This window comes from Hylobates moloch, unplaced genomic scaffold (genome assembly GCF_009828535.3).
Source record: "Hylobates moloch isolate HMO894 unplaced genomic scaffold, HMol_V3 SCAFFOLD_15, whole genome shotgun sequence".
Lineage (NCBI taxonomy): Eukaryota > Metazoa > Chordata > Mammalia > Primates > Hylobatidae > Hylobates > Hylobates moloch.
The window spans coordinates 10,586,534-10,601,848 of NW_026652290.1; the positions used below are offsets into that span (position 1 = coordinate 10,586,534).

At 42.0% G+C, this 15,315-nt stretch overlaps 1 protein-coding gene across 1 annotated transcript; it reads left to right on the top strand.

Annotated features, from left to right (window-relative positions):
- The first annotated feature begins 13,696 nt into the window (after nt 1-13,696).
- LOC116483808 (keratin, type I cytoskeletal 17-like) lies at nt 13,697-15,291 on the top strand. The gene is made up of 5 exons (XM_032178096.2): nt 13,697-13,810; nt 14,149-14,212; nt 14,313-14,438; nt 14,529-14,745; nt 14,853-15,291. Exons 1-5 carry the CDS (start codon nt 13,697-13,699, stop codon nt 14,893-14,895), a joined length of 564 nt encoding a protein of 187 aa, XP_032033987.1. The 3' UTR covers nt 14,896-15,291.
- Nucleotides 15,292-15,315: the final 24 nt, after the last annotated feature.

Here is a 15,315-nt window from a genome sequence, read left to right on the forward strand (position 1 = left end):
CACTAACAAGGAAACATAAGATGTGAACAACACTGTAAACAACTAGACCTAATAAGAATCATAGAACATTCCATCTGAGAGCAGCTTAATATACATTCTTTTCGAAGTACAAATGGAACATTCCCCAAGATAGACCATTTGTTAGGCCATAAAACCTCAAAACTTTAAAATAATTAAAATCATAAGGTATATTCTCAAATCAAAATGAAATGAATTTAGAAATCAACATCAGAGAAACTCACAAATATGTGGAAAGTAAGTAACAGACTCCTAAATAACCAATAGGTCAAAGAAAAATCATGAAAAAGAATTTTAAGTATTTTGAGATGATAAAACACCACATACCAAAACTTATGAGTTGCGACTAAACTGCTATTCAGAGGGAAATTTATAGTTATAAACATGTATATTACAAGTAGAATAAAGATCAATATTCTAGTCTTCCATCTTAAACTAGAAAAGAGAAAACTAAACCTGAGCAAAGCAGAAGGGTTCAAATGGAAATAGAGAATAGCGAAAAGCAATCAAACCAAAAGTTAGTCTCTTGAAATATCAACAAAATTTTAAAACCTTTAACTAGACTCACCAAGGAAAAAAGAGACTCAAATTACTAAAATAAAAAATAAAAAAGGGGGTCTGGCGTGAACCCGGGAGGCGGAGCTTGCAGTGAGCCGAGATTGCACCACTGCACTCCAGCCTGGGCGACAGAGCGAGACTCTGTCTCAAAAAAAAAATAAAAATAAAAATGAAAATAAAAATAAAAAAGGGGACTTCACTGCCAACTTTACAGAAATACAAAGCATTATAAGAGAATACTATTTTTAAACTGTATATCAAGAAATTTGATAACTTAGAAGAGATGCACAAATGCCCAGAAAAATCACACATTACTGAAACTGACTTAAGAAAGAATGGACAATCTGAATAGACCCATAACAAGAAAAAAGAGTGATTTAGTAATTAAGATACTATACCCCATCCTGCAACAAAAAAGAGCCTAGACCCATTTGATGTAACCTATCAAACTTTCAAAGAATTAATGCCAGTCCTTCACACACTCTTCCAAAAACAATAGGAAACTTTCAATTCACTTTATGAGGTCAATATTACCCTGATACCAAACCAGACAAAAGCATCAAAAGAAAACTACAGACCAATATATCTTACAAATATAGATGGAATAACTCTAAACAAAATACAAGCATGTGTGTGTGTGTGTGTGTGTGTGTGTGTATTTCTATGACAGGCAACACATAAGATGTTTATACACTGTGACAAAGTGAGTTATTTTCACAAGGCTGGTTTAATAACCTAATATCAATCAATGTAATACATCGATTAATAATTTGACAAAATTATTATTAAAAACACTTAAGAAATTAGGGATAGAAACTTCATCAATATGATAAGGGCATCTATTAAAAACCCACAACTAACATCATACTCGGGGGTAAAAGACTGGATGCTTTCTCCCTAAGACAAGCTTGTACAACCCACAGCCCAGAACCATGAATGTGGCCCAACACAAATTCGTAAACCTTCTTAAAATATTATATTTTTGCAATTTTTTTTTTTAGCTCATCAGCTATTGTTAGTGTATTTCATGTGTGGCCCAAGACAATTCTTCCAATGTAGCCCAGGGAAGCCAAAAGATTGGACACCCCTGCCCTAAGATCAGGAATAAAAAAGCATATACACTCTTACCCCTCCTATTCAATATTTTACTAAAGGTTCTAGCCAGGGCAATTAGCCATAAATAAATAAATAGCATCCAGATTGGAAAGAAAAAATAAAGCTATATATATTTGCCCTTGACATGATCTTTACAAGAAAATCATAGAGAACCCACAAATAATCTATTAGGATGAATAAACAAGTTCAGAAGAGATTCAGAAACAGTATTTATATATATAAAAATCAAGTGTTTTTAAACATTTACAATGAATAACCCAAACATTCAATTAAGAAAAATAATTCCACTTACAACACCATTAAAAACAATAAAATACTTTGAAGAATTTAAGAAAAAAAGTGCAATTCTGAAAACTATAAAACATTTATTGAAATTTAAAGAAGATCTAATTACAGTTGTATGCCACATAAGAACATTTCCATCAACTACAGACCACATACATAATGGTGGTCCTATAAGATTACAATACTGGCCCAGCATGGTGGCTCAAGCCTCTAATCCCAGCACTTTGGGAGGCCAAGGTGGGCAGATCACTTGAGTCAGGAGTTTGGGACCAGCCTAGGCAACATGGCAAAACCCCATCTGTACTAAAAATACAAAAATTAGCCAGGTGTGGTGGCACACACCTGTAATTCCAGCTACTCAGGAGGCTGAGACATGAGAACCACTTGAGCCTGGGAAGTGGTGGTTGCAGTGAGAGGAGATTTTGTCACTGCACTCCAGCCTGGGTGACAGAGCGAGACTCTTGTCTCAAAAAAATAAAAATAAAAAATAAAAATAAAATATATATATGTAAAATACCATATTTTTACTATACCTTTTCTAAGTATTTGTGTTAGATATACAAGTGTATCTAACACAAATACTTACCATGGTGTTACAACTGCCTACAGTATTCAGTATTGCAACACGCTGTACAGGTTTGTAGCCTAGGAGCAAACAGACTATATAGCCTAGGTGTGTAGTAGGCTATGCCATCTAGGTTTGTGTACGTACACTATATGATGTTTGCACAACAATGAAATAGTGTAATGAAACATTTCTCAGAATGTATCCTCATCAATTGACACAACTATAAATGAAAGGATATCCCATGTTCATGAACCAGATGATTAGGCCAGGCACGGTGGCTCAAGCCTGCAATCCCAGCACTTTGAGAGGCCAAGGCAGGTGGATCACTTGAGGTCAGGAGTTCGAGACCAGCCTGGCCAACATGGTGAAACCCTGTCTCTACTAAAGATACAAAAATAAGCCAAGCGTGGTGGTGCGCACCTATAATCCCAGCTACTGGAGGCTGAGACAGGAGAACTGCTTGAACCCAGGAGGCAGAGGTTTCAGTGAGCTGAGATTGCACCACTGCACTCCAGCCTGGGCAAGACTCCATCTCAAAAAAAAAAAAAAAAAAAAAAAAAAGGACGAGATGATTTAATATCAAGATGACCATACTCCCAAATTGATCTACAGATTCATCACAATCTCTATCAAAATACTAGCTGGCTTCTTTGTAGAAACTGACAAGCTAATCTAAAATTCATATGGAATTGCAAGGGGCTCCAGAATGGCTAAAATATCTTGAAAAAGGAAAGCAAAGTTGGAGAACTCCCCCATTTCAAAACTTACTATAAAGCAATATTAATCAAAAGAGTGTCTCCTAGTCAGGCATGGTGGCTCACGCCTGTAATCCCAGCACATTGAGAGGCCGAGGTGGGCAGATGGCTTTAGCCCAAGAGTTTGAGACCAGCCTGGGCGACATGGTGAGATTCCATCCCTACAAAACCTACAAAAATTAGCCAGGCATGGTGGCATGTGCCTGTAGTTCCAGCTACATGGTAGGCTGAGATAGGAGGTCCACTTGAGCCCAGGAGGTGGAGGTTGCAGTGAGCCGAGATTGCACCACTGCATGCACTCCAGCCTGGGCAACAAAGAGACACCTATCTTAGAAAAAAAAAAAAAAAGTGTCTCCTGGCATAAGGTGGGCATACAGATCAATGAAATAGAATTGGGAATCCAGAAATAAACCCATATATCTATGGCTAACTGATTTTCTACAAGGGTACTAAGACCAATCAATGGGGAAAAGAATAGCCTCTTTAACAAATGGTGCTGCAGAAAGACAAACTGCCTATTCTTCCAAGTGGGAGCTAAATAACATGTACATGTGGAAGCAGAGTATGGAATGACAGAGAGTGGAATCTTGGAAGGGTGGGGAGTGTGAGAGTGGGGTGGATGAAGAGAAATTACTTAATGAGTACAACGTAGGCTACTCCAGTGATGGATACACTAAAAGCCCTGACTTCACCACTGTGCAATATATCAATGTAACAAAATTACACTTGAACTCTATAAATTTACACAAATCAAGAAAATTTAAAAAAACAGTGCTGGATAGTCACATACAAAAGAATAAAGTTTGAACCCTTTCTTCACATCATATACAAAAATTAATTCAAAATGGATCAAAGACCTACAAGTAATAGCAATAGTATAAAATCTCAAAGAAAACAAAGTAGGTCCTCATGACCTCACATTTGTCTAAGGGACTGTATCTTGTCAATCCCTTGATTGATAACGGATTATATATGTAATATGCATATATATAAAGAATATATATAAAGAATTCTTACAATCCAATAGTAAATAGACAAATAACCCAATTAAAAAATGGGCAAAAGACCTGAATAGATATTTCTCCAAAGAAGACACACAAATGGCCAAGAAGCACATGAATAGATGCATGAACCATAGGGAAATGCAAATCAAAACTACAACAAAGTCAGGTAATAACAAGTGCTGATAAGGATGTGAAGAAACTGGAACTCTCATACACTGCTAATAGGAATGCCACTTTGGAAAACAATCTGGCAGGTCCTTAAAAAGTTAACAAAATTCCGTATGTCGCAAAAATTCTACTCCTAGATATACGTCCAAGAGAAATGAATCTATATGTCCACACATACACTTATATAAGAATGTCTATGGTAGCATTATACATAATAGCCAAAAAGTAGGAAAAAAAAAAGTCCATCAACTGATGAATGGATATACAAAATATCACATATCCATATAATAAAATATTATTCGGCCATATAAAGTAATGAAGTACTGATACATGCCACATCATAGGTGAATCCTGAAACCATTAAGCTAAGTGAAAGAAGCCCAGTCACAAAAAAAAAAAACACATATCATTCCATTTATATGAAATGCCCAAAATAGGTAAATCTATAGACAGAAGGTAGATTAATAGTTGCATATGGGGAATGGAAGACAAGGGATATTAGCTAAAGTGTATGGGGTTTCTTTTAGAAGTGATAAAATGTTCTAAAATTGACCATGATCATGATGGCACATATCTATGAATATACTGAAAACGACTGAATTGTGCACTTTAAATTAAAGGTGAATTGTACAGTATGTGAAAGATATCTCAAAAAAGCTATTAAAATGTTTTTAAGTAAGTCAATTAAGCACTCAACACAAGGAAATACACACAAACACACACACATCAAAGTAAACCTAAGGAAACAGTAAAAGATGAAAACTGAACTTTTATTAAAATAATTTTTTAATTAAAAAATAAACAGCAACAGAATTAAACTTAAGAGCTGTGTCCTTGAATGAAAAATAAATTAAATAAACCCCTACCTAGTCAAATCAGGAGAAAAATAAAGCATAATTACACAAAATTGGGAATGAGAAGTGAAAATAACCACAGAGGCAAATGAAAAAATAAAGAACACTGTGTAGCACTCCATTAAAATTAACTAGAAACCCTTACTGAAAAGAATGATTTCCTAGGAAAATTATCAAAATTAACCCAAAAAAGGAGAACATATATAGACTACAACCCTGAAAGGTATCCAGAGATAGTTTAAATGGTGATATCTTTCAAACATACAAGAAAGAAAAATTCCTTTGTACTTACACTGTTCCAGAAAAACAAAAATCATCCAAGTACCTTTCATGAAAATGGCATAATATTGATGTCAAGTTTGACAAATACTGGCCAAGAAAACAAAAAACCAACAGAAAAACATTTAAAACCATTATCAAATATCTGCAAATAAAATCTAGCAGTTCCTCAAGAGAAAAGCACACTACGACTAAATAGTTTTTACCCTAGGATTAATATTAAGAATAAAATGTATATGAATAGGTTAAAAAAATAAATTGTGCACTGTAGATAAATTTGGAGATGGGGAGCAGAAACGGGAGAGGTTCAGCCTGTGTTCTCTCCTTTGAAACTGTAACCTGCTTATGGGGGGATGTTGAACTCTGGGTGGGAGACAGAGGTTAAGAGGGAAGATGGGGAAAGAAGCTGACAGAGAGGAAACTAAAGATTTCCAAGCACTGTTGAGCCGGGCGCAGTGGCTCATCACATCTGTAATGCCAGCACTCTGGGAGGCCAAGGCGGGTGGATAACCTTGAGGTCAAGAGATCAAGACCATCCTGGCCAACATGGTGAAACCCCATCTCTACTAAAAATACAAAAATTAGCTGGGCACGGTGGCACGCATCTGTAGTCCCAGCTACTGGGAAGGCTGAGGCAGGAGAATCACTTGAACCCGGGAGGCAGAGGTTGCAGTTAGCCAAGATCGCGCCACTGCCACTCCAGCCTGGTGACAAAAGCGAGAGACTCCATCTAAAAAAAAAAAAAAAAAAAAAAAAAGATTTCCAAGCACTGTTGATGACCCAATTAAAAGTTGGAGACCAAGAATTTCTAGTGATGCCAACCCAGGGAACTGAATTATCTTCCCCAGCACAACTCAGAAATTCAGGTTAAGGAATTACAAGAAGTGTCTGAATGGTCTGTAGGACCAGCATAAAAACAACATAAGGCTCTGAATCACTCACTTCCCTCTTAAAAAGACTCAGTTATAAGACTGGTCATATTTTGCTTCAAATTTAAACAGTATCATAGCTTAACTCAGCCTTAGTAACAGGACTACAAACTTAATCACTGCCTTATATAACACCACTATAACTCCCTTATTATCTAGTGAGATATGAGAGTAAATTGAATAACACAATTTTTTCATTTAACTTGAGAGTAAACTGGATGAAATTAATGTTTCCTATTATTTGATCTCATCCTCTAAATACGCAGCATTAGATGTTATACGACACATCTAAGAATTTCATAGCTCATAAATTTCTAGCAAGAAACATACTAAGCATTTTCTCCTTAAACACTTTCCAACCTATGCCAGTAAGTTTCAATATGCCAGTGAACTAAAGGAAAAATTATCTGAATACTCATTGTATCATCGTAAATCTACCTTTAATACAGAAAATCATCTATATATTCTATATATTATCATATATTCTCTCAGGTACATAAGAAAATATCTAATTTCTCTCAGGGGAAAGAAAAAACTGTGGGGAGGAAAAAAATACTCCGGGCTCTCAGAAGTAAGATTTTCTATTACCCATAGATAGTTCACTATTAGAGGCCGGGCGCGGTGGCTCATGCCTCTAATCCCAATACTTTGGGAGGCTGAGGCAGGCAGATCACAGGTCAGGAGTTCGAGACCAGCCTGGCCAACATAGTGAAACCCCATCTCTACTAAAAATACAAAAATTAGCCAGGCGTGGTGGTGGATGCCTGTAATCCCAGCTACTCGGGAGGCTGAGGCAGGAGAATTGCTTGAACCCAGGAGGCAGAGGTTGCAGTGAACCAAGATCGCGACACTGCACTCCAGCCTGGGTGACAGAGCAAGACTTCATCTCTGTGGGGGAAAAAAGATAGTTCATTATTAAACAGGATAATAATTTTCTCACATTGGCTGTAGTAAAAGAGGGTTAGCTTAAAAGTTCCTCCTCTGGGTCCCTACCTCTCACCATAAGTAAAGATTAACTCAAGATGGATTAAAGACTTAAATATAAGGCCCGAAACTATAATAATCCTAAAGAATACTTAGGAAAAAAGTTTATGATTAAGACCTCAAAAGCAAATGTAACAAAAATAAAAACAGACAAATGGAACTTAATTAAACTAGAAGAGCTCCTGCACAGCAAAATAAACTACCAACAGAGTAAACAGACAACCTACAGGATGGAAGAAAATATCTGCAAACTATGCATCTGACAAAGGTCTAATATCCAGCATCTATAAGGAACTCAAACAAATCAACAGGAAAAAAAAAACAAATAACCCCACTAAAAAGCGGGCAAAAGATTGGACACTTCTCAAAAGAAGACATACGAGTGGCCAAAAAACATGAAAAAATGCTCAACATCACTAAGCACCAGAGAAATGCGAATTAAAATCACAATGAGATACCATCTCACACCAGTCAGAATGGCTATTATTAAAAAGTCAAAAAATAGATGTTGTCAAGGATGAGAAGAAAAGGGAACATGTATACACTGTGGTTGGGAATGTAAGTTGTTCAACTCCTATGGAAAGCAGTACGGAGATTTCTTGAAGAACTCAAACCACAACTACCATTTGACCCAGCAATCCTACTACTGGTTATCTAGTCAAAGGAAAATAAATCATTTCATCAAAAAGACATCTGAGCCAGGCACACTGGCTCACACCTGTAGTCCCAGCACTTTGGGAAGCCAAGGCAGAGTATCACTTGAGCCCAGGTGTTCTAGACCAGCTAGACTCCATTAAAAAAAAAGAAAAAAGTCTGTGCTCATATGTTTATCACAGCACCGTTCACAATAGCAAAGTCATGAAATCAACCTAAGTGTCCATCAACAACTGAATGGGTAAAGAAAATGTAGTATGTATTAATATACATCGTGGAATATTATGCAGCTATAAACAGAATGAAATCCTGTCCTTCGCAGCAACATGGATGGAGGCTGGAGGCTATTTATCAAGTGAAACAATTCAGAAACAGAAAATCAAATACCACATGCTCTCACTGATAAGACAAGTGGGTACAATGGGTATACAGAGACATAAAGATAAATGAGTGCAATAAGTACACACAGACATAAAGATGGAAATAAACAGACACCGGGGGCTCCAGAAGGAGGAGAGAACGGTTGAAAAATTACCTATCAAGTACAGTGTTATACTATCAGGTACAAAGATACATTATTTGGGTGAGAGGTTCACTAGAAGTCCAAACCTCACCATTACGCAATATATCCATGTTAATTACGTGCGTATGTACCCCCAAATCTAAAATTAAATTAGATTAAAATTTTGTTTAAAAAACTCCTCCTCTAGGCTTCAAGATAAAGTTTGAATATTAATAGTTATTCAAGCAAGAAGTCACAGGACAAAATAAAAGTTAGGAGACCTAGTCAACAAGTGTGGCTTTAATTATGGTCTCTATGTAGATGACTTACAACTTGAAATCTCTAGCCCAGCCTTCTTCAATCTTCAAAACCAAACTCATAATCCTAAGATTCACCCAACCAATTCCACCACCCACTCACAGCCACCACCTCCACCATAAATCTGGCCGTATCTTAATATTGGCACAACCATTCAAACAATAACCTAACACCTGGCTACTTCAACTTTCATATCCCATCCGTTATTAAGTATGATGATTTTGCCTCTTAAATATCTCTCAAATCAGTCCACTTTCCCCTGTATACACCAACACTTCCCTATTCCAAAATTTCATCATCTTTTGCCTGGCAATGCTGCAATGGTCTCCTAATTTATGCCCTTGACCTATGACTACTGCTCCCCATCCCATCTTGCTATCACAGCTGTTCCACACTCTGCTATACACCTGATCTTTCTGAAACACCTAACTTAGCATACATCCCCTCGTTTCAAATATTTTCTTCAACTCCCCAAAGCTCCAGAGATAAAGCCCCTAAATCCTTGGCATAGCACACAAAGCCTTGCAGTCTGTGCTCAAACCACATTGGCTTCTGGGTCCTGGAAAATGCCATGCGCTCTCTCATCAACAGTACCTTTTCATGTGTTTTTCCCTCAGCTAGACGGCTCTTTCCCTCCCCTTTGCCTGATTAACCTTAAACTGTCTTCAGCTATCAGCTCTATCATAACCTCCTCAAGAAGGCTTTCCCAGCTTCACTGACAAGGCCAGATTATCTTACTTTATGCTTTCATAGAATATTAGCACATATTAGTTTCACTTTTATTTATGTGATCATCTGAAATCTGTCTGCCTCCCTGTCTAGACCATGAACACGAGGAAGGCAGAGACCAAAAATGTTTGGGTTTACCAAGCTTTCTTTAGCACCCAGCACAATGTGTGGCACATGGTGAATTCTAATAATATCTATATCTATATATAATGTTCAATGAATTAAGTACCCCCTGGAATATTCACCAGACAAAACAACAACTACTGCTCATTAGTGACAAAACTCTCCACCTTCACTGTCTGTGATGATGGAACTGTTCCATTATCTGCTCTGTCCAATATGGTAGCCACTAGCCTAGTGTGGCTGCTGAGCACTTGAAAAGCGGTAAGAACAGACGCATGGAATTTTTCATTTATTTTTAACTCTTATTCAAAACTGTAATAGTTTTCTCTTTAAGATGTAAAAAGCCACACGTGGCCAGTGGCTACTGTACTGAACTGTCTTGCTCCTCGAAAAGCAGTAAGTTAAACAAAAAAAAAAAAGGGGGGGGGTAAGAGCAGCAAATTAAATGGAGAGTTATTTTCAAAATGATCTTCGGGGGCCTACCATGAAATCGGCTTTCTCCATTGCATATTATCTGTGCTTTGTAGTTTTCCAGACTGCTTGGAGCCGCATCACAAGCCTCCTGCATTCCAAGCCTCTCCTATCGGCTGGGGAACCCCTTTATTGCTACAAATGATAGTCCAGGGGAGGAAAACCCGCGGGGAGCCTCTCCAGACTAAGTGATCGCGCGGTGTACATTATCCACATTACTCCCTCAGGGGAGTCCTGCAATTCAGTCAAGCTAATCTGTTCACTGTCTCCCCAACAAGATGCTCCCCAGGCAACCACTCGCTCCGGTCCTACACTGCCTTTTCCCTCCAGGGCTCGACACACCCGTGGTCCTCTCTCAGCGTTTCTCACCCCCACTCACGGGGAATGCAGCCTCCCCTGAACGTCTACGGGAGTTCAAAAGGCCCAGGACCCACCGAGGGGGAGGAAACGAGAAGTCTTTGCCACAAAGCCTGGGAGACGCGGAGCAGCCGGCCGGCACCGGGGCTGGAGTCGGGGCAGCCTATTAGCCTCAGCCGCGCGCGTTTTCTCCGTCAGGCGGCGTGACCCGCGGGCAGGCGGAGCACTTGGTGCCCAGCTTCCACCCTAAACTCGCCGCGGATCCACACCCCTCCCCGGCCCGCCTCACCTTCTCCAGGGAGGTCCGCTCGCCCTCCGAGTAGCGGTGCTGCGGGGGCGACGGCGGAGGCAAAATCCTGCCGGGGTGCGCCTGCAGCCAGGCCTTGGCCTCCTCGTCCTCCTTGTCCTCCTCGTCGTCTGTACTTTCCAGATGCTGGTGCCCGTAGTGAGATTCGGAGTCCAACTCCCGCCCCGCCTCTTCCTCCACCTCCTCCACGACCACTACGTCGTCCAAGTTCGCCGCCGCTGCCTCTGCAGCCTCCTCCTCCTCCTCCTCCTCCAGCTCGCCCTGCCATGGCTGATCCTCGGGCTCCATGTTGGTGTCTCGCTCTGGGCTGCAGAGGAGGCGGGGGAGGGAGGGGAAGGGGAGAGACCTGACTGGCGGTTGTGGCCCAGCGTAGGCTCAGTGCCGCCCGCCTGGGCGGGGCCGGGAGACCGCGCGCGCGTTGCTAGGGACGCCGCGCGAGGCCCGGCGGGAACGCCTTAGGGCGGAGGTTTGCGACAGGTGACGGAGCCGCCTCGCCGCCGTCACCGGCCGGGACCTAGCGAACTGTACTGTAAGCGCACAATAAACCGAGACTGGGCGCCTCCTGGAGCGCCGAGGGCCCCGCGCGAGGACAGTGTAGTTCTTGGCTGGGGTGGAGTTTCGCCCCTGCACAGAGAAGAGATCAAACTCTAGGACGTACCCGTTATAATCACACATGCAAATTATAAAGTTTTAAAGGTTGAGTATCTCCTAACGTGTCAGGCTGTATGGTGGGCGCTTGAACCTAACCGTGGAAAAGTGTCACGGGTTGTTAGAGGGATTAAGAACTGGGCACTGGCATCAGAAAGATCGGAGTTTGAATCCTGGCATCACCACTTAAAGCGGTGTGACTTTGTGTCTATAAAACGATGATAATAGGCCATCGCATAAGGATGGGTGTGATAATTAAAGGAAATAATCAATGTGAAGGACTTAGTGATAGGTTGGTTATTGTACAATAACTCATTAGATGCTCACGGTTCTGTGAGACAAGTATTACTATTTCATGTATGAAGAATCAGGCTCAAAAAATTAATTTGCCCAAAGTTTCTTACCTAGTAAGTGGCTCACTCGGTATGCCATCCCAGGTCCTCTGTTAGTGTAGGAATTGCCCTGGCCTAGACCAACCAGCTGATAAAGGATAACAGAGCAAATATTTATACTGATAGTACCTATGTTTTGGTGGTTCGTCAATGACTTTGGAGTGCTTTAAAAACAAAGATTTCCTGACCGCTTCAGGAACCTCTACAAAATGAATGCAAATTAAAGTATCTTAAGATGTCATGTAACCAAACACCACCTGTACCCCATAACCTATGGGGAAAATTTTTAAATTAAAATTTTTTAAAAATAATAATCTTGAGATGCTTCACTGTTACCTAAGGAAGTAGCCATAATTAAAGTGGAGTCCAGCAAAACGTCTTCATGGTATTAGCCACAATAGTAGACATACATTGATAATGATGCTGAACCAATGTTGGTGGGGCAATTATAGGGTTATTGCCAAGGATGTATGTCTTGCCTACCTGTCAATGACCCAATCCTGGCAAAACTATAAAGGTAGAACATGAACTGGAGCCCAGTCTTGGAGTTCTGTTGAACACCTCTAAATGGACTATGAGTACATTAGGGTTATTTATTCTTAAGGGGTTTAGGGGTTCTCCTTGCTGGAGACCTATTACTGTAATGGTAGAAAAAAATTTATTAATTTTGTATTCCTGAATGTGAAATCTCAATGTTTATCTCCAGTAAGAGGACACACATTTCACTGATATTAAACAACTCTGTAAAGCTTTACCTTTTTAGAAACTCGGCTATCTTTTTGCATCCACAAATTTCAGGAAAGATAAACAGAACTAATAGAATTCTAAAAAATAGCTTTCAAAGCTCTCTAACTTCCATCTAACTTCCAAAGCCCAAAGTACTTCTATTTGCCTTGATGGCAGTAAGATCAATCCATTCTAAGACCCATAAGTTATCTCCTTCTGAGTTAATAACAGGCTTCCTCATGTATTTGTGAATTACTTCCAATACTAGATGCTACTAATGTAAGCTGTTATCACTAATTGCTGCAGGGGACTTCCTTTCCCTTTCCCTTTCCCTTTCCTTTCTCTTTCTCTCTCTTTCTTTTTTAGATTGGCATTCACCATCATCGCTCAGTATTCTCCTGGGATTAGTCACCTTAGAGGGCTTCCCTGTCTGCAGAGCCCTGATCCTTGGGGTCCAGCGTGCAGGGCAGATTCCTCTTTGTACCACATTGCTTCTCTGTACCCGAGGAACCTCCCAGGGTTCCGCAGAGGCTCCCTCTACCTGCCCTGGCCTCCCTCACGAGGGCGGGGGATAAGTAAGGAAGTCTCCTTCTTGTCCCATTTCGCACTCTCAAAGCTGAACGTCTACATAGAAGCTTGGAAATTAGAGGGGGAAATTTTGGGGGCATAGGCCTAATAGTTAGATTTTATTTTGGAGAGCCCTTGGTCTAATGGGGGAGATAGAGTCTGATGGTGAAGGCAATACTGAGCAGATGAATAAAAATCATTTAGAGGGTCAGATAGAGCAGAGGGAGAACAAAGGAGGGGTCCTTGTGGGGAGTGGGGTCCCTCGTGGGGGAAGGCTTGGGAGCAAGAAGTCAGGATGGGTCCAGATGCGCACATCCACATCCCCTTTTTCCATAGGAGATGAACGCCCTGTGAGGCCAGGTGGGTGGTGAGATCAATGTGGAGATGGACGCTGCCCCAGGCATGGACCTGAGCCGCATCCTGAACGAGATGCGTGACCAGTATGAGGAGATGGCAGAGAAGAACCGCAAGGATGCCGAGGATTGGTTCTTCAGCAAGGTGGGGGCTGCTGCAGGCCAGAGGTCTCTCTTAGGGGCTAGGGCTCAGGGGCCTTAGCACTGACAGTAAGCCCACAGCCAGGTGTCTTTGAGGTGCTGCCTCCTCCGCAAGCTGCATGGACCACAGGGTCACCCACTGCATCAACAGACCTGGAGCTGAGCTCAAGCTGGGATCTGGGGAGTGGGTAGGGAGGTAGGGAGCCCCCACAGAATAAAGACAGAGGGTAAAGACCTTGGGAGTCCCCACCTCTCTCTCAAGAAGTCAGGAACTAGCACCAAGAGCCAGGCTACATGTTCTGGCTGGTTCTCAAGTTTCTGGTCTGTGCGTCCCACATGCAGGGATTAACCATAAAAATTAACATTTCAAATGGCATGTTTCTGGGCTTTGGGACGTGGGAAGCTGGTGAGAAGGCACCATTCTCTCCACAGTTAGATTTGGGAGGAGGCCTGACTTGGGAGAGGGATCCAGGCACACACCACCCTGTCCTGTGTCCTGTCTGCAGACAGAGGAGCTGAACTGCGAGGTGGCTACCAACAGCTAGCTGGTGCAGAGCGGCAAGAGCGAGATTTTGGAGCTCCGGCGCACCATGCAGGCCTTGGAGGTCGAGCTGCAGTCCCAGTTCAGCATGGTAGGAACAGTCTTGTGCATGGGGGTGGGCCCAGAAGAGGACACTGACAACCCTCACTGACCCCTGGTCTTCCTGCCCTCCTGCACAAAGCATCCCTGGAGGGCAACCTGGCGGAGACAGAGAACCGCTACTGCGTGCAGCTGTCCCAGATCCAGGGGCTGATCAGCAGCGTGGAGGAGCAGCTGGCCCAGCTTTGCTGCGAGATGGAGCAGCAGAATCAGGAATACAAGATCCTCCTGGACGTGAATACGTGGCTGGAGCAGGAGATCGCCACCTACCACCACCTGCTGGAAGGCGAGGATGCCCAGTGAGTGGGGGAGCCTGGGGTCAGGGCTGGGGGCCTCTTGGCAGGGGTGGGGCTCTCAGACTCACATCTAATTTCCTCTCTGTTTTTTTTTTCTTTCTTTCCTTCAGGCTGACTCAGTACAAGAAAGAACATAAGCATCTTCGTGGCTGAGGCCTTGGGGATTGGGTGCATGGGACAGGCAGCCCACCTGCACATTGCTGGGGCTGGGTCCCCAGGAGCTCCAGGAGTTGATGGCTGTCCTTCAGCAGGGGTGGGAGAAGTGACCCATTAGCACTGAGGATTGATACTCAAGAAAAGGTCAAATGAGAGAGATGCTGTCTGGTCTGATGGGAGTGGGGCGGGGAACTGGTCCTTACCTTGGAGATCCTAGTCTGATGGAGGAGACAGGTCCCAGCTCTGGAGATTGTCATCTGATGGGAAGATAGGAACATGGTCTCATGATCTTTGCTCTTGACAGCTTTCGGATGAGCAAAAGCAGTCCTGTCTCTGGGGACTCTAGCCTGATGGGAAATAGCGACATGGTTCCTTGTCCTCCAAATTCCAGTCTGATGGAGAAGATATGATCCTAGC